Raw genomic sequence first — 21,668 nt, forward strand, 5'->3', positions numbered from 1 at the left:
CTAGCTGTTTAAAAAAGTATTCATGGATCAACATAATGTTTATCTATGGAAAGGTTTGGAGTCTGTATGTTTTAAGGTTCAAGAGATACTGTTGGTGAGGGTAATTAGCATAAATTAGAATACATGTCATAGTTAATGTTCATAAGTGTTACCAATTAAAGGTCTCTTGTCTGTAGCACAGATAATGAACTATTAGGCTGTATATTTGAACTAACACTAATCACGCTAACTAGCATATGTAAAATCAATAAAAGTTCCATCATATGAAGTGGGGGAAGTCTAAACATGTGAACCAAAGTTGGTTTCGTGTCTGTAGCTCGAATGATTCAAAAGATACAGCCTAGTAGTTAATTAACGCTATTTACACTAATTAGCATATGTAAAATCAATCAACATTTCATCATATGACCTGGGGATACCCTAAACATGTAAAAGAAAGTTGGTTTCGTGTCTGTTGCATGAACGGTTCAAAAGACAGTCTAATGCTTAATTAACGCTAATCGACGGGGTGGAATTTGGTATCATTTTGAAATTAGCAAATTGAATTTTGTAATGTAGTGCCCCTGGTGGAGGATTCGGAGCGGGGGTTTGTATGATTGTTAAACATGAACTATTTTAATAGTATGCAAGTTTATAGCATTTTTTACCATGGGCTTTTTGAGTTATTAAGCATTTTAGGTGCGAAGAATACTTATAACAATAATACAGACAATTACAATACTAGAGGACCCCTAATAAAAGAGTTTCCAGTAGAGTACCTGTAGGTGGAAGGAAGAGAGCTGAAGAGGTAGTTTCTGTATAGTGAAATCACAGCTTCAGAGAAATTGTATACCACCAATTTTCTTAAGAATCTCCCTGGAAAGACAGTACCAAAAATAATTGCCATTATTCAGAAAGGGTTTCAACCAGTTGATCTTAAGTGTTCCATTGATACAATAAAAACCATCCTTGTAGTCTTTTACTAGCATCGACTTCCTAATGTAGTGTACAAACCCGATTCCAAAAAAGTTGGGACACTGTACAAATTGTGAGTAAAAAAGGAATGGAATAATTTACAAATCTCAAACTTATATTTAATTCACAATAGAATATAGATAACATTGAATGTTGAAAGTGAGACATTTTGTAATGTCATGCCAAATATTGGCTCATTTTGGATTTCATGAAAGCTACACATTCCAAAAAAGTTGGGACAGGTAGCAATAAGAGGCCGGAAAAATTAAATGTACAGATAAGGAACAGCTGGAAGACCAATTTGCAACTTATTATGTCAATTGGTAACATGATTGGGTATAAAAAGAGCCTCTCAGAGTGGCAGTGTCTCTCAGAAGTCAAGATGGGCAGAGGATCACCAATTCCCCCAATGCTGCGGCGAAAAATAGTGGAGCAATATCAGAAAGGAGTTTCTCAGAGAATAATTGCAAAGAGTTTGACGTTATCATCTACAGTGCATAATATCATCCAAAGATTCAGAGAATCTGGAACAATCTCTGTGTGTACGGGTCAAGGCCGGAAAACCATACTGGATGCCCGTGATCTTCGGACCCTCAGACGGCACTGCATCACATACAGGAATGATACTGTAATGGAAATCACAACATGGGCTCCGGAATATTTCCAGAAAACATTTGTCGGTGAACACAATCCACTGTGCCATTCGCCGTTGCCGGCTAAAACTCTATAGGTCAAAAAAGAAGCAGTATCTAAACAGGATCCAGAAGCGCAGACGTTTTCTCTGGGCCAAGGATCATTTAAAATGGACTGTGGCAAAGTGGAAAAGTGTTCTGTGGTCAGACGAATCAAAATTTGAAGTTCATTTTGGAAAACTGGGACGCCATGTCATCCGGACTAAAGAGGACAAAGACAACCCAAGTTGTTATCAGCGCTCAGTTCAGAAGCCTGCATCTCTGATGGTATGGGGTTGCATGAGTGCGTGTGGCATGGGCAGCCTACACATCTGGAAAGGCACCATCAATGCTGACATTGTTGTATCCAAGTTCTAGAACAACATATGCTCCCATCCAGACGTCGTCTCTTTCAGGAAAGACCTTGCATTTTCCAACATGACAATGCCAGACCACATACTGCATCAATTACAATGTCATGGCTGCACAGAAGAAGGATCCGGGTACTGAAATGGCCAGCCTGCAGCCCAGATCTTTCACCCATTTGGCGCATCATAAAGAGGAAGGTGCGACAAAGAAGACCTAAGACAGTTGAGCAACTAGTAGAGCCTGTTTTAGACAAGAATGGGACAACATTCCTATTCATAAACTTGAGCAACTTGTCTCCTCAGTCCCCAGACGTTTGCAGTCTGTTATAAAAAGAAGAGGGGATGCCACACAGTGGTGAACATGGCCTTGTCCCAACTTTTTTGAGATGTGTTGATGCCATGAAATTTATAATCAACTTATTTTTCCCTTAAAGTGATACATTTTCTCAGTTTAAAGATGTGATGTGTCATCTATGTTGTATTCTGAATAAAATATTGAAATTTGAACTTCCACATCATTGCATTCTGTTTTTATTCACAATTGTACAGTGTCCCAACTTTTTTGGAATCGGGTTTGTACTTTCTTTTTTCAGACGCAAACAAAGTTTATCTGATTGATGGACTTATCAGAGTAAGCCAAAGAGTAAGCAGGGTAAATGCAGCGTGAAATACTTTCAATCTTCGTCAAGTAAATATGACCACTAACAGAAATGCAACCAGGCATTAAGTTTAGATTTTCCAAATATTCAAATTGTTAATCATGGAAATATCTTTTGTGACATATTGCATCATGGAGCAAAAAGTATTCTATACGCCGCAGTGGATGCGTTGTAGGAAATGTTCAGAAGAGTGTCTACCAACCAAATTAAAATTGTTTTGGATGGGCACAGTGTGCTACATCCAGCAACATAATATTTTCCAATATACTGTACATGGGATACACATAAAAAAAAGAATCTACACGCTGCAGTGAATGTATTGAAGGAAATGTTCAGGAGACTGGATATAGTGAATGTATGCATTGTGTATTTGCAATTGTTGCTGGCATTTTACTTCTTCCATTATTGCTTCTAACCATCTGGCAAGAGGTACTGGACCACCAGGGCATTTTTCTTTTTCTGTATAGGGCAATATGTATTTCATATCCAATGAGTTACATTGTGGCCAATGGTATGGGTGGAGCAGAATGCCAGCAACAATTGCAAATACATAGAGCACCTTGATTTTTTGGCATATAATCACTATACAGTCTCCTGAACATTTCCTAAAATACATTCACTGCGGCGTATAGAATAGTTTTTTTTCTGTATAGGGCAATATATACATGTACAATCTATTACAGTGTTTTGCATTGGGCTAAAGTGTGTGGAATATTGTGTTGCTATATCTAGCACACAATTCCCTGTGATTAGACAGGTTTGACTTACTCTATACACTCTCCTGAACATTTCCTACATTGTGTTCTTTGTGGAACATTGAATAGTTTTTGAGCTATGAGGCAATATGTATTCAATATTCAGTCATTCGCATTGTCCGAATTTTGACCTTGGAATGTGTTTTAATAACAACTTTTTATTGAAATTACTCTTAAACATGATAAATTATTTTTTGTCAATGTTTTGAGGTACATTTTCTTAAACAATGAATACATTCAATTTATATCAGTATTGAAGTAATGTGTTGGCCTCCTTTATTTTGAAACTTTCGTGACCCAAAGTGTTGCTCACATGACGCTGATAGAAGACGCTGACCTGAAAATAGTATGCCAAAAGTGGCCGGATGGTCTCCTATTTCTGGCGGATTTTCAAGTATGCAACCGCGCAGGATTTGTATATTTGATTGCTACTGTCAACATTTAAATCGTGAATGAGTGTTGTTGTTTATTGCTAGTTAATTTAAATTACTAACTTAAACAAAAATAACGTGTTTAAAGTTGAACAAATCGGTAGTATAATGTACAGTACATAGCACTGGCTGTATTCCGTGACATAGCAGGATATTTCTGTCAACCTTTGCCAAAGTAACGTTTTCCTAGAAATACGAAGTAAGGTGGGTGAGCTGCAAAGTATTAGCGAGATAGCTGTTCCCTACGTACAGTAGCTAGCTACGGTAACCTAGTAACAGGAACACGAATAAATCATAACAAAGATAGCTAGCAAACCTTGATAACGTTGGCGACGCTAGCCTGTTCGTGTTTTATTCAATAGTCTGGGTGATAGCTACGCTTAGTTAAGGGAAAGCAAACATTAAACAGCTTGCAAACTTAAAGTAAATAAATAAGCTCGCTAACTATCTTAATTCACGTTAGGTCATTTCACATTTTAACTTTGAGATTTCCAGGAATGGCAGATGAGGTCTTCAGAACAACACTGGCTCACACTAAATTCACGAAGGCTTCTAGGAGAACAACTTTTCGGGTAAATATGCTTGCTCAGCACATAATACTCTGTTGGCGATTCTACTGAGTAGCACTTTTACTATATATTACAAGTCCTTATTTTACACCATAGAAATGAAGTATGAATGAAACAATGTATAACGCTCCTCCGTTATGCTGCATCACGTGGTTGCAAGGCTTACCGTCAAAAAATCCCTTGTAGAAAGACAGTTTCATATGCATATGATAAACGCATAATTTTAAAGACTGATGGAGATCACATGGGTGAGCGGCATGAGATCACATGGGTGAGGCCTATAGTATATTTTGTCAGCTCAGGTAGTACAACTTCTGTTGCATACTCTTGACCACTGGTGGCATTGATGGTTTCTGACAACACCCAACAACCCTAAACGTTCTGTCCATCCAATTCCTAGGATGAGCTGGGGGCTGCTGTTTCTGCAAGAGCAAGTAAAAAAAAGACTGACCAATACTTTGATTCAGATGACTTGGATGATAATGAAGATGGTAAGATATTGGGCACACTAGTGAGTGACACATGTTGATCACACCAAATCAAACTTCTACAGTCAATTCTTTCTCATCAGCTACAATTTATATTTTGAAAGAAATTGTAAGTTGATCATGGGTTGAGGTTTTCTCCACCCGTCACTTCAGATTGTGCTGAAATTGATAAATAGCGTTAGTGAAATATTTTTTTTTAAATGCAATTTAATCTGATAAATTAAGCTTATTGATTTCAACCAAATAATTTGTTTACCTTTTTGGTATTTAAATAATCGTCAATCGAGACTTTCTTCCTAAAATGACAAATTAATTTAACTGAATGATCTGTTTGTAATATTTCCTTTAGATGTTTTGAAAGAGCTTGTAAATTCAAGAAAAAAGAGAATTGATGCCTTCAAGGTGGGAAAAAAGAAAGCAAAGATGAATGATTTCAACCTATCTGATGACGAGGAGGAAAATGAAAGGCCAAAGAAAGTGTCATTCATGAAGACTCAAAAATCCAATTCCCCCTTGCAAGATTTGGCGAAGGCAGACACTCATAAAAATGAACAAACGGGCATCTCCATAGGAGGTAGCAGCAACCAGAAGGATTCTGACTCATTACCCTCACATCAGTGTAATAACCCTCACCTAGACTACTCACAATCATCAGCATCACATGACGGTCAGATTCAGTCTCCTCATTCCCTTCTCTTGCAACCAAGTCAAACAGAATCCCCATTTCAATCAACTTTGGAGAACAACAGCCATTGGAATTCCCCCTTGCCCCTGCCATCTAATAATGATCAGTTGGACATACAATCTCCCTTCCCTTCTGAAAATAGAGTGGACGGCAAAGAATCCATCACTGGAGAAGAAAAACCAGCTACTTCACAGCCTTCACATAGAGGCACCAGATGCGCATCCGTGACAGGTGCTTCCAAATCTTCCTCTCATAAACAACTTGTTCCTGTCCAATATGTATACTTAAGTAGGATGTATTTGAAATGGTGGAAACTATTCACATGAGTTTCAAGGTTTATTTGTTGTTATAGCTACAGTGTTTGTAGCTATGATCTAAAATATATTATTTTCCTATTACCTCATCTTCCACATTCAGACAGTATCATCAAGAATGAGCCGCCCAGACCAAAACCCAGGCATAAGACCCTGAGAGCAAGCAGTCACTCAGAGGAGGAGCCCACTGCTGTGGTCAGGGGAACCCCTCCTAGCAGACCCCCCAGCTCTTCTGTGTCCATCTCCTTTTCCTCCACTGACAAGGGGGAAATGGCCAGCAACACCATCACCTCATCCTCCAGCAAAACCACTGCTAGCAGCTGTAGTCCAAATGTGAGTCTCTTTAAGTCTGGCTTTGAAACATCGTGGTCAGGTTTGTGCTATCTTGTGAAGTCCTGTAGAAGTTATTTGGATTGGACTAACACGAGAGATGTCACTATAGAAATATAGGAAGTAGTTGTCTAGTATGGTCCTGCAATCTACGGTACACCTATAGTCAATCCTTTCAGATTGTCAGAAGTGGGTGTAGTGGTTAATGTGGTTTTAACCAGGCCGATATATATATATATATTTTTTAAATAAAGCAGAAGTTAGTGTCAACGTCAGGTCATACATTAGTGAACACGTGAACACCACGCTCAATTGTTTGGTGGAAACTTTCCAGTTCATACCACAGACCTCCATTCAATCAAAACTTATTTTAAAGGTACTTTTTAAGTTGTTGAATATCAACAAAAAGTCCCAGAAGTTTTTGTATCACAGGCTACAACTTTAATATGATAAAAGATCCAGACTTTCAATATTTTTTCTATAATATTTTCGAAAGCCTCACAGAGTGCAGTGCCTTTGGTCCATAATCTTTAGCTAAGGTTAAAAACATTGACAAACTAATGTTAGATAGCTATAGTTTTTGTACTTCTAGATTGCTTCTAGACATATTTTCTGGAAATGTTTTTATGAATATAATTCATAAAAAATGTATAAATAGTTGAAGTAATTAGATACCTTTCCTTAAATTTTGCAGTGAGTTATACACTCACCCAAAGGATTATTAGGAACACCTGTTCAATTTCTCATTAATGCAATTATCTAATCAACCAATCACATGCATTTAGGGGTGTGGTCCTGGTCAAGACAATCTCCTGAACTCCAAACTGAATGTCAGAATGGGAAAGAAAGGTGATTTAAGCAATTTTGAGCGTGGCATGGTTGTTGGTGCCAGACAGGCCGGTCTGAGTATCTCAAAATCTGCTCAGTTACTGGGATTTTCATGCACAACCATTTCTAGGGTTTACAAAGAATGGTGTGAAAAGGGAAAAACATGCAGTATGCGGCAGTCCTGTGGGCGAAAATGCCTTGTTGATGCTAGAGGTCAGAGGAGAATGGGCCGAATGATTCAAGCTGATAGAAGAGCAACTTTGACTGAAATAACCACTCGTTACAACCGAGGTATGCAGCAAAGCATTTGTGAAGCCACAACACACACAACCTTGAGCCGGATGGGCTACAACAGCAGAAGATCCCACCGGGTACCACTCATCTCCACTACAAATAGGAAAAAGAGGCTACAATATGCACGAGCTCACCAAAATTGGACAGTTGAAGACTGGAAGAATGTTGCCTGGTATGATGAGTCATGATTTCTGTTGAGACATTCAGATGGTAGAGTCCGAATTTGGCGTAAACAGAATGAGAACATAGGGGGATCACACTTCTCAGCCTCCCCGGGAAAGTCTATGCCAGGGTTCTGGAGAGGAGAATACGGCCGATAGTAGAACCTCGGATTCAGGAGGAACAGTGTGGTTTTCGTCCGGGCCGTGGAACACTGGACCAGCTCTATACCCTCTACGGGGTGTTGGAGGGTTCATGGGAGTTTGCCCAACCAATCCACATGTGTTTTGTGGATTTGGAGAAAGCATTCGACTGTGTCCCTCGCGGCATCTTGTGGAGGGTGCTTGGGGAATATGGGGTCCTGGGTCCTTTGCTAAGGGCTGTCAGTTCCCTGTACAACCGAAGCAGGAGCTTGGTCCGCATTGCCGGCAGTAAGTCAGACTTGTTCCCAGTGCATGTTGGACTCCGGCAGGGCTGCCCTTTGTCACCGGTTCTGTTCGTAATTTTTATGGACAGAATTTCTAGGCGCAGCCAGGGGCCGGAGGGTGTCAGGTTTGGGGACCACACAATTTCGTCTCTGCTCTTTGCAGATGATGTTGTCGTGTTGGCCCCTTCTAACCAGGACCTTCAGCATGCACTGGGACGGTTTGCAGCCGAGTGTGAAGCGGTGGGGATGAAAATCAGTACCTCCAAATCTGAGGCCATGGTCCTCAGTCGGAAAAGGGTGGCTTGCCCACTTCAGGTTGGTGGAGAGTGCCTGCCTCAAGTGGAGGAGTTTAAGTATCTAGGGGTCTTGTTCACGAGTGAGGGAAGGATGGAACGGGAGATTGACAGACGGATCGGTACAGCTTCTGCAGTAATGCAGTCGATGTATCGGTCTGTCGTGGTGAAGAAAGAGCTGAGCCGCAAGGCGAAGCTCTCGATTTACCAGTCAATCTACGTTCCTACTCTCACCTATGGTCATGAGCTTTGGGTCATGACCGAAAGGACAAGATCCCGGATACAGGCGGCCGAAATGAGCTTTCTCCGCAGGGTGGCCGGGCGATCCCTTAGAGATAGGGTGAGAAGCTCGGTCACCCGGGAGGAGCTCAGAGTAGAGCCGCTGCTCCTCCACATCGAGAGGGGTCAGCTGAGGTGGCTTGGGCATCTTTTTCGGATGCCTCCGGAACGCCTTCCTGGGAAGGTGTTCCGGTCCCGTCCCACCGGGAAGAGACCCCGGGGAAGACCTAGGACACGCTGGAGGGACTATGTCTCCCGGCTGGCCTGGGAACGCCTCGGTGTCCCCCCGGAAGAGCTAGAGGAAGTGTCTGGGGAGAGGGAAGTCTGGGCATCCCTGCTTAGACTGCTGCCCCCGCGACCCGGCCCCGGATAAGCGGGAGAAGATGGATGGATGGATGGAATGAGAACATGGATCCATCATGCCTTGTTACCACTGTGCAGGCTGGTGGTGGTGGTGTAATGGTGTGGGGGATGTTTTCTTGGCACACTTTAGGCCCCTTAGTGCCAATTAGGGAGTTTTTCCTAGCCATTGAAATCCAACACTACTGTTGTTTGCTCCTTGGGGTTCAACCCTTGGTAGCCTATGGGGCTTTCGGCCGGATTTCACTCGTGGGACATTTTGGGTCCTAGATTCATTTCTGTAACAGATACAACCTATTATGATGTATCCTGGTAATAGCAACCCCTCTGGCTACAATAAAAACACATAAAAACAGACTTCTGGGTCACTATTTATAAAACATCTGTTTGAAAGGCAAAAAAATTGTTTTCGGAAAACATTTCTGCCATTCAGCATCAAGATTTCTTTTTAATGCATTATGAGATTTTGTGTCAATGGTATTTTTCTCATACTTTCATGCCTTTAATATCAAATTACACTGTAATTGGGTTGAAAATAATGAAATAATTATATAATAGAAGGTAAAAAATATAGGCACCCCCAAAAAATTTGGTTCTTCTACCTAGAAATAAAACATTATGAAATAAATAAGATTGAATGTATGAAACCCTCTTCTTGCATGTAATGACTCAAAACGGCCAGCAGATGGCAGCACTAGATCGCTAGTTACGTTTGGACTTATATATTTTATAAACTCAGAAAAATTACCAACTACTTCCCAAAAACTCAAGAACATCCCCATACTATTTTGACTAAATATTAATTTTTATATCTTATATATAATACAAACGATGTATTATGGTTCAAAACATCATATATAGTGATGTACACGCGTATAATATCTATCCTTGTCTACAAATGAGCCTTTCTAAGATGCGTTGGCAATGTCGTTGCCTGGTGAAACGTTCTCATAGCAACCCAAACTATACAACTATACAACCCATATTATACACGGAAAACCCCAATTATACACGGAACGCTTCAGGAAAGTGGCTACAAATAATATACCATTGGAATCGGACGATTATGGCGAATCTATTTTTCGAAATATTTATGCAAATGAGCACTGTCCGCGGTATCGCGGATGTCGACTATGGATGGTTAAGGCCGGGTGTCTCTGTAAAGCACTTTGTGACAACTGCTGTTGTAAAAAGGGCTTTATAAATAAATTTGATTGATTGAATTGGGCATCGTTTAAATGCCACGGCCTACCTAAGCATAGTTTCTGACCATGTCCATCCCTTTATGACCACCATGTACCCATCCTCTGATGGCTACTTCCAGCAGGATAATGCACCATGTCACAAAGCTCGAATCATTTCAAATTGGTTTCTTGAACATGACAATGAGTTCACTGTACTGAAATGGCCCCCACAGTCCCCAGATCTCAACCCAATAGAGCATCTTTGGGATGTGGTGGAACGGGAGCTTCGTGCCCTGGATGTGCATCCCACAAATCTCCATCAACTGCAAAATGCTTTCCTATCAATATGGGCCAACATTTCTAAAGAATGCTTTCAGCACCTTGTTGAATTAATGCCACGTAGAATCGAGGCAGTTTTGAAGGCGAATGGGGGTCAAACACAGTATTAGTATGGTGTTCCTAATAATCCTTTAGGTGAGTGTATGTACCATTTGTAAAGAAAACATGAGTGAGCAGGCAAAACACCTATTTTATTTCTTATGGGATTCACAATCAACTCTAGGTTATAACAGAATGGCACAATCATAAAACAAAATATGGCAACAAAGACAAAAATGAACTGACCCCTGTTCAAAAGTATGCATACACTCAGTTCTTATATACCCATTAGTTGTTAATATTGTGTTGGCATCAATGACAGTGTGCAGTCTTTTGTAATAGTTTTCTATGAGGCCCCGAATTCTTGCAAGTGGTAATTAGCTGGCCATTTGATTAGGCAAAATGCCTCCAAGTTATACAAAGTCTTTGGTCTTGCATGAACCGCACGTCTGAGATCTCCCCAGAGTGGCTCGATGATATTAAGGTCAGGAGACTATGATGGCCACTCCAGAACCTTCAACTTTTTCAACTTGGCCTTGTGCTTAGGATCATTGTTGTGCTGGAAAGTCCAAGAGCGTTCCATGCGCAGCTTTCATGCAGAAGAATGCAAATTGTCTGCCAGTATTTTCTGATAACGTGCTGCATTCATCTTGCCATCAATTTTCCCAAGCTTCCCGTGCCTTTAGAGCTCACACATCCCCAAAACATCAATGAGCCTCCACCATGCTTCACAGTGGGGATGGTATTCTGTTCACTATAGGCCTTGTTGACCCCTCTCCAAACATAGAGCTTATGGTTGTGAACGTAAAGCTCTATTTTGGTCTCTTCACTCCAAATTACAGTGTACCATAAGCTGTGAGGTGTGTCAAGGTGTTGTCGGGCATATTGTAACCAGGCTTTTTTGTGGCATTGGCGCAGTAAAGGCTTCTTTCTGGCAACTCGACCATGCAGCTCATTTTTTTTCAAGTATCGTCGTATTGTACTCCTTGAAACAACCACACCATCTCTTTCCAGAGCAGCCTGTATTTCTCCTGAGGTTACCTGTGGGTTTTTCTTTGGCAGTTTTGGCTGAAATCTTTCTTGGACTCCCTATCAGATATTTAAAGAAAATCATTACAAGTACAGTTCAATTCCTAAAGAAAAGAAAATGCCCATGCCCTTATGTTACAAATGACTAAGATATAACAACAAAAGTATCAGACCTATGAGGTCTTATTGTTCCTCAAATGAAAAGTAATGTAGATCAGACAAATGTAGATCACACTCTGACACATAACTCAATGTATGACAGTCATCAATCCCTCCCACACCTCAGATTATAAGGGTTGAGAAACATATTGACATCAACGGGCTACTATCAGTGTTAACGGTGTTCAGCAGAAAATCTGACGAAAACATGACATGATTAAAACATTTACCCCAAAGTCCATTGAACAATCAAACCCCCCCTTGTCTATATCATGATCCATGCGACAATATTTGTTAAAAGATTTGTGATTATCCTGTTGTAACTGTCAACATTTCTACCTTTAATAGGGACTAATTCTACCTGTAATAGGGAACAATTCAGTATCCAACCATACCATGATAGCCATAATAATGTAGATCATTAAGCATGATCACAACTTCATTGAAGTCCAATATTGGGATTGTCGTCGTACTGAGTTTCCCAACCTGTCTTGCGAGAAACAAACCTTCATACATATGAAATCGCCATATCAGTTCATTTAGGAAAATCTTAGGAATTACAATCTAATTATTTTAGTCAGTGTGATGTGGACCCAGCAAATTGCCTGGTTGTCCTGACATGTCAGTGTAGGTGTGTTGTGGAATACTGAGTTTGCAACACTTCACTAATTCAAGATTAACATCACACAGCGTCTTCAATTGTGTTGGGACCATGTGACCTTTCCAATCAACTGTCCCATGGTATTCTGACCTGTAGTATGTGAAGTCCTTCAGGACTAAGTTGGATTCTCCTCTCATCTCGCTGTCGATGATTCATCTAGAAATTGAGTGTGACGCCAAGTGTTCTGACCCTGGCATTGTTCTGCCATGTGAGTGGTCTGCCATGTGAGATTTGAAACAGATTCGACCAGTGAGGTTGTAGAATCTTTCTTGAACATGTTGCTCATGGTACTCACACACTCAGCTGTCTGTATCCAGTCAGTAATGTGATGTATAATCAGAAAAGAGTTTGTGATGTCCCGATCTGTTAAAAGTATAACTGCAAAACAACAATTAGTGTCGTTCAACAGTCCATCAGACTTTCGTCCACTGGGTATTGTTCCGTCAACTCTCAACAATGAAGACAATAAATCAGTCTGGAAAACTTGTGGATTTCATAAGTTCAGTCATTAGAAGTGAAGTGTACACCCTATCAAGGCAAGTTTCCATAATAGTCTATGTCGAATTTCCTTTTCCATCCAGAACTGGCTTGGTTGATGTTTGATTCCTTGTGCTATATTAATGCCTGATTGCAACTAGCAGTGGAATAGGATTGTCAAACTTGACTTTGCTTAGCCAAATCAGTGAATGGAAAATATGAAACATAACAGATGCCAATGCTCTGTTATTACTATGCAAACAGAAATACTTTTTTTTATATATCTCTTTATAACTACCAATTCGATTTACTTTGAGCCCTAAGCTCAACTCTTTCCAATCATAATCAATTATCATATCATACATCCCCCCTGCCTTCACTACAGTAAGTCAATGGAAAGTGACACTATGAGTGAATGCAGAACAATGACAAATTGGAGGCGCCATCCCGTACACGCACTGGCCATCATCTCAGGACGGATATGAAAAAATAGAGTATTGGCAATAGGGATGGATCTAGAATCCATTCAAAAAAAGAGTTGCATACTGTATATTCATCAAAACAAAATATCTTAATCTTTCATTACGCTGTGGTTCTTCCAACTTGCCTTTCTTCGCACAGTGTACGAGTACATGAGAGTACCACTTGGTTACGTGCTGGCCACGTGTTCTTTATCCAAATCCATGGAGGCAGCGCTGGAATTGCTGCAGCGACAAGGAATCAAGAGTTCTAGCCTATCTAGATGTTTTATTGATTGACACGGACAGGGGGTCTCCTCTCTGCTCTCCATCTGTGTTAACCTCCATGTGCTTGGTGGGTGCTTTCCATCATGTCCTGGTTAGGGCTCATGTAAGCCACCCACGCTGTGGTGCCACTAGGGCTGCTGCACATGCGTGCCCTGCAACGGTGGTTTGCCTGTCCACGGGTGTACCCTGTGTGTCACCGGCATCGTCAATTAACGGTTCCTGGCGACCTTGCGAGCCATGTTGAGGCAGTGTCCCCATGGGCATTCATTCAGGTTTTTACGGACGCTTTGCTGACTGGTTGGTGCAGTGAGAGGTGTGTGGCCACAGAGCCACCGTCACATCAACCTGTTAGAACTCAACACCGTTCTCTTGGCGCTGACCCACTTCGCTCCATTGCTTGAAGTCTGCAACGTCTTGATTTGTTCAGTCAGTCGGGCCTCGGTGGCACACATCAATCGCCAGGCCGGAGTCAGTTCTCCTGGTCTCCACCTGTTGGTGACATGCCTGTGGTTATGGGCACAGTCACCTACGCTCTTTGACATTGGTTCACATACCGGGCTGTCTGAACATGGGAGCAGATGTCGTCCTGAGGGGTCCTCAAGACGACGAGTGGCCAAACAACGAGATTTGGGGACGTCCTGGTACGGTGTAGTATTTGGAGTTATTGTCGGCGGAAACGTGGCCGATCACTAATCGCCAGGACGCACTGTCTCAGGCGAGAGGCACAATTGAACACCTTCCGGTGTTAAACAGGCTCCTGGCGACTTGGTTCCTGAAAGGAACAGGTTAACTCATCGTGGGCTGTCAGCTGACGCTATTTGTATCACTCAGGGTGCGAGAGCCCTGCCCCCTTTTTCTCGCTGCAGAATATTTTCGGGAGGCTGAATATAGGGCACGCTCAATTATATAGTGGCAGGTGTACCCTCATTGGATGAGCTATGTGAATGTTAATTTTTAGTTATGGCTGTGTTCACTGTGGGGTAAACCAAAACAAGCAAAGCCCTCTGGGGGGCTCTGCTCCACTCATATAACTGGAGTTATACCCAGTAACTATATTCGTTGTTTGCCTCTATATCCTTATCACATCTGTGATTATAGCAGCACATAATAAATCTGCAGCATATGCATCAGATAATGCAGTGTTTTAATGGTAGTCATGAACATGTACAACAGTAGTCATGAACATGTATTTTTGTGTATTTTTCACCACAGGCACCTGAAGGAGATTACACCATCTTATCTACCCCAAACAAGTCCTCGGCCGGAGGTCAGCAGTCGGACTCCCTATACAAATCTACTGAAGGAGGTAATAAAGAGCATGGGTAATGTTTTCTGTACGCTAACCTAAAATGTGCAAAGTTGAATAACAGACTGTCTTACAATACTGACTGAGGAGTGTAGGCCAATTGATTATTCAAGCAGAAATATACATTTTAGGGTCAGGTTCCTAGACACAGAGCCTTGTCCCTAGACTGAGGGACTGATAGTTATTTTTGACATGGCGTATCCAGAAGATAAAGCCTCCCGAAAATATAAAAATGGTTGACCCTCCCCCAAGCAATATACACTGCTCAAAAAAATTAAGGGAGCACTTAAATCACACGTCTGGTGTTGAAGGAAATATATTTAAGACAGAGGTGTCAAACCGGTTCTGTGGAGGGCCGAGTGTCTGCAGGTTTTCACTCTCACCTTGTACTTGATTGATTAATTAGGTCACTAATTGGTTCGTTTCAACCCTCACCTGGTTGTTTAGGTCTGAACTGGGAATCAATTTATTGGAAAAACAAAAACCTGCAGACACTCGGCCCTCCATGGAACTGGTTTTACACCCCTGATTTATGATCAAAAACGTTACTGTACATTGTGTAATTCATTGAACAAAATGATGTAACAACGGTAAATGGAAACCAAAATCACCAAACGATTAAGGGCTTAATTCAAACTCACACTGAAAATCTAAATAAACAATTGAAATCACAGGCTGTTCCAGCTTGCATGAATTTCATCATGGCTACTCATTATATGACTCAGTAGTGTGTATGGCCCCCACATGCCTGTATGGACTCCCAACAGTGTGGGCATGCTCCTGATTTGATGGCAGATGGTGTCCTGGGGCATCTTCTCCAGATCTGGACCAGGCCATCAGTGAACTCCTGGAAAGTCTGTAGCGCTACTTGGCGGCATTGGATACACGATACATAACGTTCCAGAGATTCTCAATAGGAGTCCGGTCTGGGGAACAAACGGTTCAGTCAACGGCATCAATGCCTTCGTCATCCAGGAATTGCGTACACACTCAGGCCACATGAGCCCGGGCATTGTCCTGCACCAGGAGGAACCCTGGACCCCCTGTACCAGTGTAAGGTCTGATGATGGGTCTGAGGATTTCATCCCGGCACCTAACAGCAGTCAGGGTACCGTTGGCTAGCACTTCGAGATCTGTGCAACCCTCCAAGGATAAGCCCCCCCAGACCATCAGTGCCCCACCGCCACACCGGTCATGCTGGTTGATGTTGCAGGCAGCATAACATTCCCCATGGTGTCTCCAGGCTCTTTCACTTCTGTCACATGTGCTCAACCTGTGTGAACCTGCTCTCATCTGTGAAGAGAACATGGCACTAATGGCGGACCTGCCAATTCTGGTGTTCTCTGGCAAATGCCAATCGAGTTGCATGGTGCTGGGCTTTGAGCACAGATCTCACATGTTGGGCCTTGATTCCACCCTCATGGAGTCTGGTTCTGATAGTTTGGTCAGAAACATTCACACTAGTAGCCCGCTGGAGGTCATTTTGTAGGGCTCTGGCAGTGCTCATCCTGTTCCTCCTCGCACAAAGGAACAGATACCAGTCTTGCTGCTAGGTTGATGCCCTTCTATGGCCCTGTCCAGCTCTCCTCGTGTAACAGCCCGTCTCCTGGTATTGTCTCCATATTTTCTCCATTTTGAGGCTGTACTGGGAGACACAGCAAAACTTGCAACGGCACATATGGATGTTCCGTCCTGGAGGAACTAGACTCCCTGTTCAACCTGAATGGGCTGCAGGTACCGCCTCATGCTAACAGTAGTGACAAGGATACTAGCAAAATGCAAAACTAGAAAAGAATCATTCAGAAAGGATTCATTGGCCACCACCTGGAAAACCATTCCCTTTTTGGAGGTTGTCTTGCTTTTGCCTCTCCAGTGCAGCTGTTGTCACTCACTTCAATGCAAATGAAACAGGGCATTCTTAGGCTGCAACAAAAAAAGAAGTCCATCAGAGAGATAGCAGGAACATTAGGAGGGGACAAATGTCCAAAAATCCTGACCCAAAAATACACGGATGAGTACATTTGAAAATCCACCAGAAATTGTTGCAATACTGTATAACCGTAAACAGTTTTATTTTAAGCTTACTATAACATAACTACTGAAGGTTGTGGTGAGGAAAGTTTTTGTCTATCTGGAACAAATCCTAATGCATGAATTGTTTTGACTGTGACGAGATTTGAACACGTGACCTATTGTTTGCAGGTCCGGTTCTCTAACCACAACGCTATTTAACAAGGCCAGTCACTCACTCAGTCACTCACTCGGTCGGTCGGTCGCTCTGTCAGTCACTCAGTAAGAGACATTCGCTCTTCTTGGCCAGCTGTGCTTATGCGGTCCTGCAAAATGAACGCACTGGTGAGCTCCTCAACACATAAATGCCTGGACGTCCACAGAAGACAACAGTGGTGGATGATCATCGGATCCTTTTCATGGTTTAAGAAAAACCCCTTCTCAACATCCAGCCAAGTGAAGAACACCCTCTAGGAGGTAGGCATATCATCATCGATATCTACCATAAGGAGAAGACTTTGCAAGAGCAAATACAAAGGATTCACACAAGGTTCAAACCGTTCATATGCCTTGAATAGAAATGCCAGATTAGCCTATGCCGAAAACCATCTGAAAAATCTAGCCTAATTTTGGAACAGCATTCTTTGGACAGATGAAACTAAAATCAACCTTCACCAGAATGATGGGAAGAGAAAAGTAGAAGAAGACAAAGAAGGCAAAACTTAAGACAGAAAGACCCATGAACAAACAACAACTGAAGACCGCTTCATTAAAGCCTGGCAAAGTATCACAAAGGAGGAAATCCAGCGTTTGGAGATGCCTGTGCGTTCCAGACGCACAGCAGTCTTTCCCTGGAAAGGATTTTCGACCAAGTATAAAAAATTAAAATGTTTAATTAAAGCTTAAAGTACTGCACTTCAATTGCATCTCAGTTGTTTAATTTCAAGTCTACTGTGGTGGCATAGAGCCATAATTATGAAAATTGTGTCAGTGTCAAAATAGTTCCGGACCTAACTGTATATAGCCTAGCTTAGCTATATAGAGCTCCGGAAAAAATTAAGAGACCACTGCACCTTTTTTCTTTCCTTTCCAAAAAAGTTGAAGAGGAAAGTTTCTGAGTGAGGAACAGAAGCATTCACTTTGCAGTAGTCTCTTATTTTTAACCCTTCTTTTCAGCTCAAAGGCATTCTCAAGGGTTGCTCCTAGGCTCTGGAACTCTCTCCCCAAAACTATCCGGGACTCTGAAACTATCCCCATCTTCAAGACTCATCTGTTCAAAATCGCCTACCCCTAGCCATGCCCAATTCCATTCTCTCAATCTTCTTTGTTTTCTCACTGAATGTTTTGTTTTTGGTGTTTATTTGTTTTTTTCTGGCCCTGTTAATTTTGTCTGTGGGTCCTTAAAAAGCGCTATATAAATATAATGTATTATTATTTGATCCTGACCCACACTAAATCTAGTCCTGGTGAGAAATGGATAGTCTTTCAAATACATGCTCTTTTTGTGCCCTTGTTGTGCACTTTACCCTAATTGCTGCCGTAAGTCACTCTGGATAAGCCTGATTAATAAATTATATGTTAATGTAGAAGCTTCCAGTTTTCAAATATGGAATGTGTGCACAGTTGGTTATATACAAAGCCACTGTGTAAAACATTGTTACATTGCGTTTAATTCCAGATTAGCATGTAACATTTGTTGACATTTCTTATTTCTATTTAACAGAAGATCACGTTTTAGAAGGCAGTCAAGGAAATTATGGGAAATACTCCACATCGTTTGAAGACTATCAAGTAAGTCATTCATATCTAGTATTGTTCTAATTTGTTGTACAATTTTCATTGTGTCATTTATTGTGGAAATCAGATTTTTGAACTACCTATTGCAGTGATTCTTAAATGTTTTGGGGGGGAAAATAATAAAAACAAGATGGCTATGCCCATCTTATTAAGGTATCAAATCAAATTGTTAGAGAAACAATTTCAGATATAATATAATAATCGGTAATGTCTGGAATCAAGCCCCCCACATGGTTTTCCAATGTACAAAGTTTAAAAGATTACTGTTCCAAAAATGTCTTAGTGAATTGAATGTTTTATTTAATAGCCTACATGTTTTGCCAATTAATTAAACCTCACCAAATGCTTAAATGATACAAGACTGCACCCTTGCTCTTTAATAATTGATCAGAAAGCATAATTTTAGATTTCTGAAGCGAAAACTGGGTGAAATAGATTTATTAATAGCTTACAGTAATGGCCTTGCATTTTCTTCAAATTACTGAAATATTTTCAAAATGTAAGTGGAAATTCATCTCCGCATTTGATCTCCACAATTATTTCACTGGTAATATTACAGGACCTTTGTTTTTGACTAAAACCTATTACATCCTTTTAACACTCAAACGAACATTAACAGACCGAGCCGAACACAGTTTTTCATCATTAGCATACAAATCGTCCCTATTAGCATACACATTCTCCTCCGCAGCATCACCTTCTAGCCAGAGCATCAGTTCATCTACTGGGTGTTCATCAAACTATAAGCATGGTTGTTTGATAGACACAAATTTGTTAAATAAATAAAGTAAGGATGATTTACAATGGCCTTCACTGTCAAGGTTCCTCCCGTGATCATGCCAGCCTCCTGCTGCTAGCTCCAGATTCACCGAACACCCCAGACTCTCCACTAATGCGCACACCTGTTCCTGATCACATCACCCTGGACTTCTCATCATTACGCACACCATTGTCATTACTACAGCTTATTACTACAACTGCCCTTCACAGCCTTCTCTTCAAGTAAAAACATTGCAGTGTAGTATTCAATTAATTTTATTTGTAAATTCGATTAGCATTGTAAAAGGATTATGAAAGGATGATTTACAGTAGCCTACATGAATAACAAAATTGACTATTTGATCAAATATAGAAAAGTAATTTGTGATTGCTTTGGAAGATGTGGGGTACAAAAACCCCTGCATTTATACATTTTGCTCAAACTTCTACCCCACAGCCACCACACAGCTTTGTGGGTTTGTGTAAGCAACACCGGCAAACAAAACTGTTGCACTACACACAGTACTCATTGTCTTGACACTGGGACATTGTTCTTGCCGGGTGTGAGCTGCAGAGGCTTGGGAAGAGGAAGTGTAGGACGTGCTGACTCCTTGGCGGCTTGCTTCTTGGCTGTCTTGGCGTTCATGTAGTTTTCAAAAAACTCACATGCCAGATCCATTATGAATTGTCTTCTGCTGATTTTCTTGTTGAGACATTACTTGTACTGCATGTGGGTGTTGATAGCAGCCATGTCTAAAAGGATGTAGACCACAGTAACAGAGTACCTTTTACAGAGTAGTCTTAACATCTGGTCGAGGGTATCCATGCCCACCTATTAAAATAGATAAGGTTAAGATTATATCGAAAAATAACACCAATAATAATTGCAATAATAAAATAATTGGTCCTTTCTGCCCAAATTGTGCCATCCCTCCCAGACTCCTGTCTCACATTGGCATTTGTGGTAGGAATGTGTTTCATTTATTATTTTTTTGCGAGGAGGCTCAGGTATTGGAGGTGGCTGCTCATTATCAGAATTAGATGAAGACCCACCATCCAAGATGTCGATTTCGGGGTCTGTTTCTGATCCTTCATCTGACTCCATTTCATCTAAATCTTGCAGCATCTGCAATGCTGTCAGGGCGTCGAATCGTCAAGTTCGGTTTGCCATTGTGAACTTACTGCGGCAACTTGTGTCTGAGTTGTCTGACTTGCTCACTGAGTTCACATTATATACAATTACTACCCTCTTCATCATTCTTTATCATTATCCTTCAGTCACATGAATAAGTGTGTCTGGGTTGATCTGGGGGTTATCACCCATTCATCCATTGACGTCATTGCTAATGCATTGCTATTCATTACATTAGATGTAACTTTGTCATCGTACAAGTACAGTATAACAACTGAAAAAGAATGTAAACAACATGCATACAATTTCAAAGAATGTTTTACAGTAATCTACATGAAAACTAGAAATGTCCATTGTATTGATCAAAAACAGTGACGGTGTAATACGTTTGTTGACTTGATAATTGGTGATTGTTGGTATTTCGTTATATTATTATTTAGCCTCATTCATTTGTAGAATCTTACTCTTCAGTAAAATAAGCAGAGAAAATTCGAAGAGTGATGATGGGATGTATGAGCGATATTGTTTTTCTCTCCTAATAAAAGCAGTAACAATGTAATAAGTTTGTTGAATTGGTGATTACTAAAGAATGTCTGGTATTTCATTTCGTGAATAATTATTTAGATTTACATTTTAGATTTACATTTGATGAATTAGTCTACACAAGAATTCTGAATCTTCTATTGAAAAATGGTAAAGTGGGATACATACGTTGAATTGTCAAGTAGCTATATCATTTGTATTATGTTTCAGTAATAGCCTAATTAAAATTTGGTACCAACACTAAGTGCCGTAAACTATTGGCGATTTACATCTGAAAATGGGAAAAAACAGGTAAATAGTCTTTAAATAATTTTTTTTGTAAGTTTATTATTCTGACAATGGAACAATGTAATATTCACCTATGTAGGAGAAGTCATGGAAGGAGTAGGGTGTAGCTTTCAAAATGGCAGTTTTATTTTAATTACAAACTCAAAAGCCAATTCATGTAGGCATTTGGGGGTTCTCGTGTTAAATCAGAAAATAAACAGAAATGGCACTGAACTTATTGTCACCCTCGACTCAGTATTTTATAACCCAGCCTTTTGCCAAAACAAATGCAATCAAACACTTACAGCAGCTTGGTACTAACAATTTGGCCGACTTCTTGTGTAAACCATTCCAGT

General features: G+C 40.9%; 1 protein-coding gene across 4 annotated transcripts in view; it reads left to right on the forward strand.

The window, feature by feature from the left end:
* Window positions 1-3,710: 3,710 nt before the first annotated feature.
* Window positions 3,711-21,668, forward strand: part of map9 (microtubule-associated protein 9) — a 39,716-nt gene continuing 21,758 nt past the window's right edge. For 3 of the 4 annotated variants that reach the window (XR_827452.3, XM_020043918.2, XM_010865388.4), the window contains exons 1-7: window positions 3,711-3,801; window positions 4,334-4,410; window positions 4,808-4,898; window positions 5,245-5,811; window positions 5,998-6,227; window positions 14,711-14,804; window positions 18,538-18,605. Coding sequence is in view for 3 of the 4 variants with exons in the window: in XM_020043918.2 (XP_019899477.2) it covers window positions 3,756-3,801; window positions 4,334-4,410; window positions 4,808-4,898; window positions 5,245-5,811; window positions 5,998-6,227; window positions 14,711-14,804; window positions 18,538-18,605 (1,173 nt within the window). In the remaining variant the exon portion in view is untranslated. The other variant, XM_020043919.2, reaches the window with a different exon arrangement.

The sequence above is a fragment of the Esox lucius genome, chromosome 25 (assembly GCF_011004845.1).
Source record: "Esox lucius isolate fEsoLuc1 chromosome 25, fEsoLuc1.pri, whole genome shotgun sequence".
Classification (NCBI taxonomy): domain Eukaryota; kingdom Metazoa; phylum Chordata; class Actinopteri; order Esociformes; family Esocidae; genus Esox; species Esox lucius.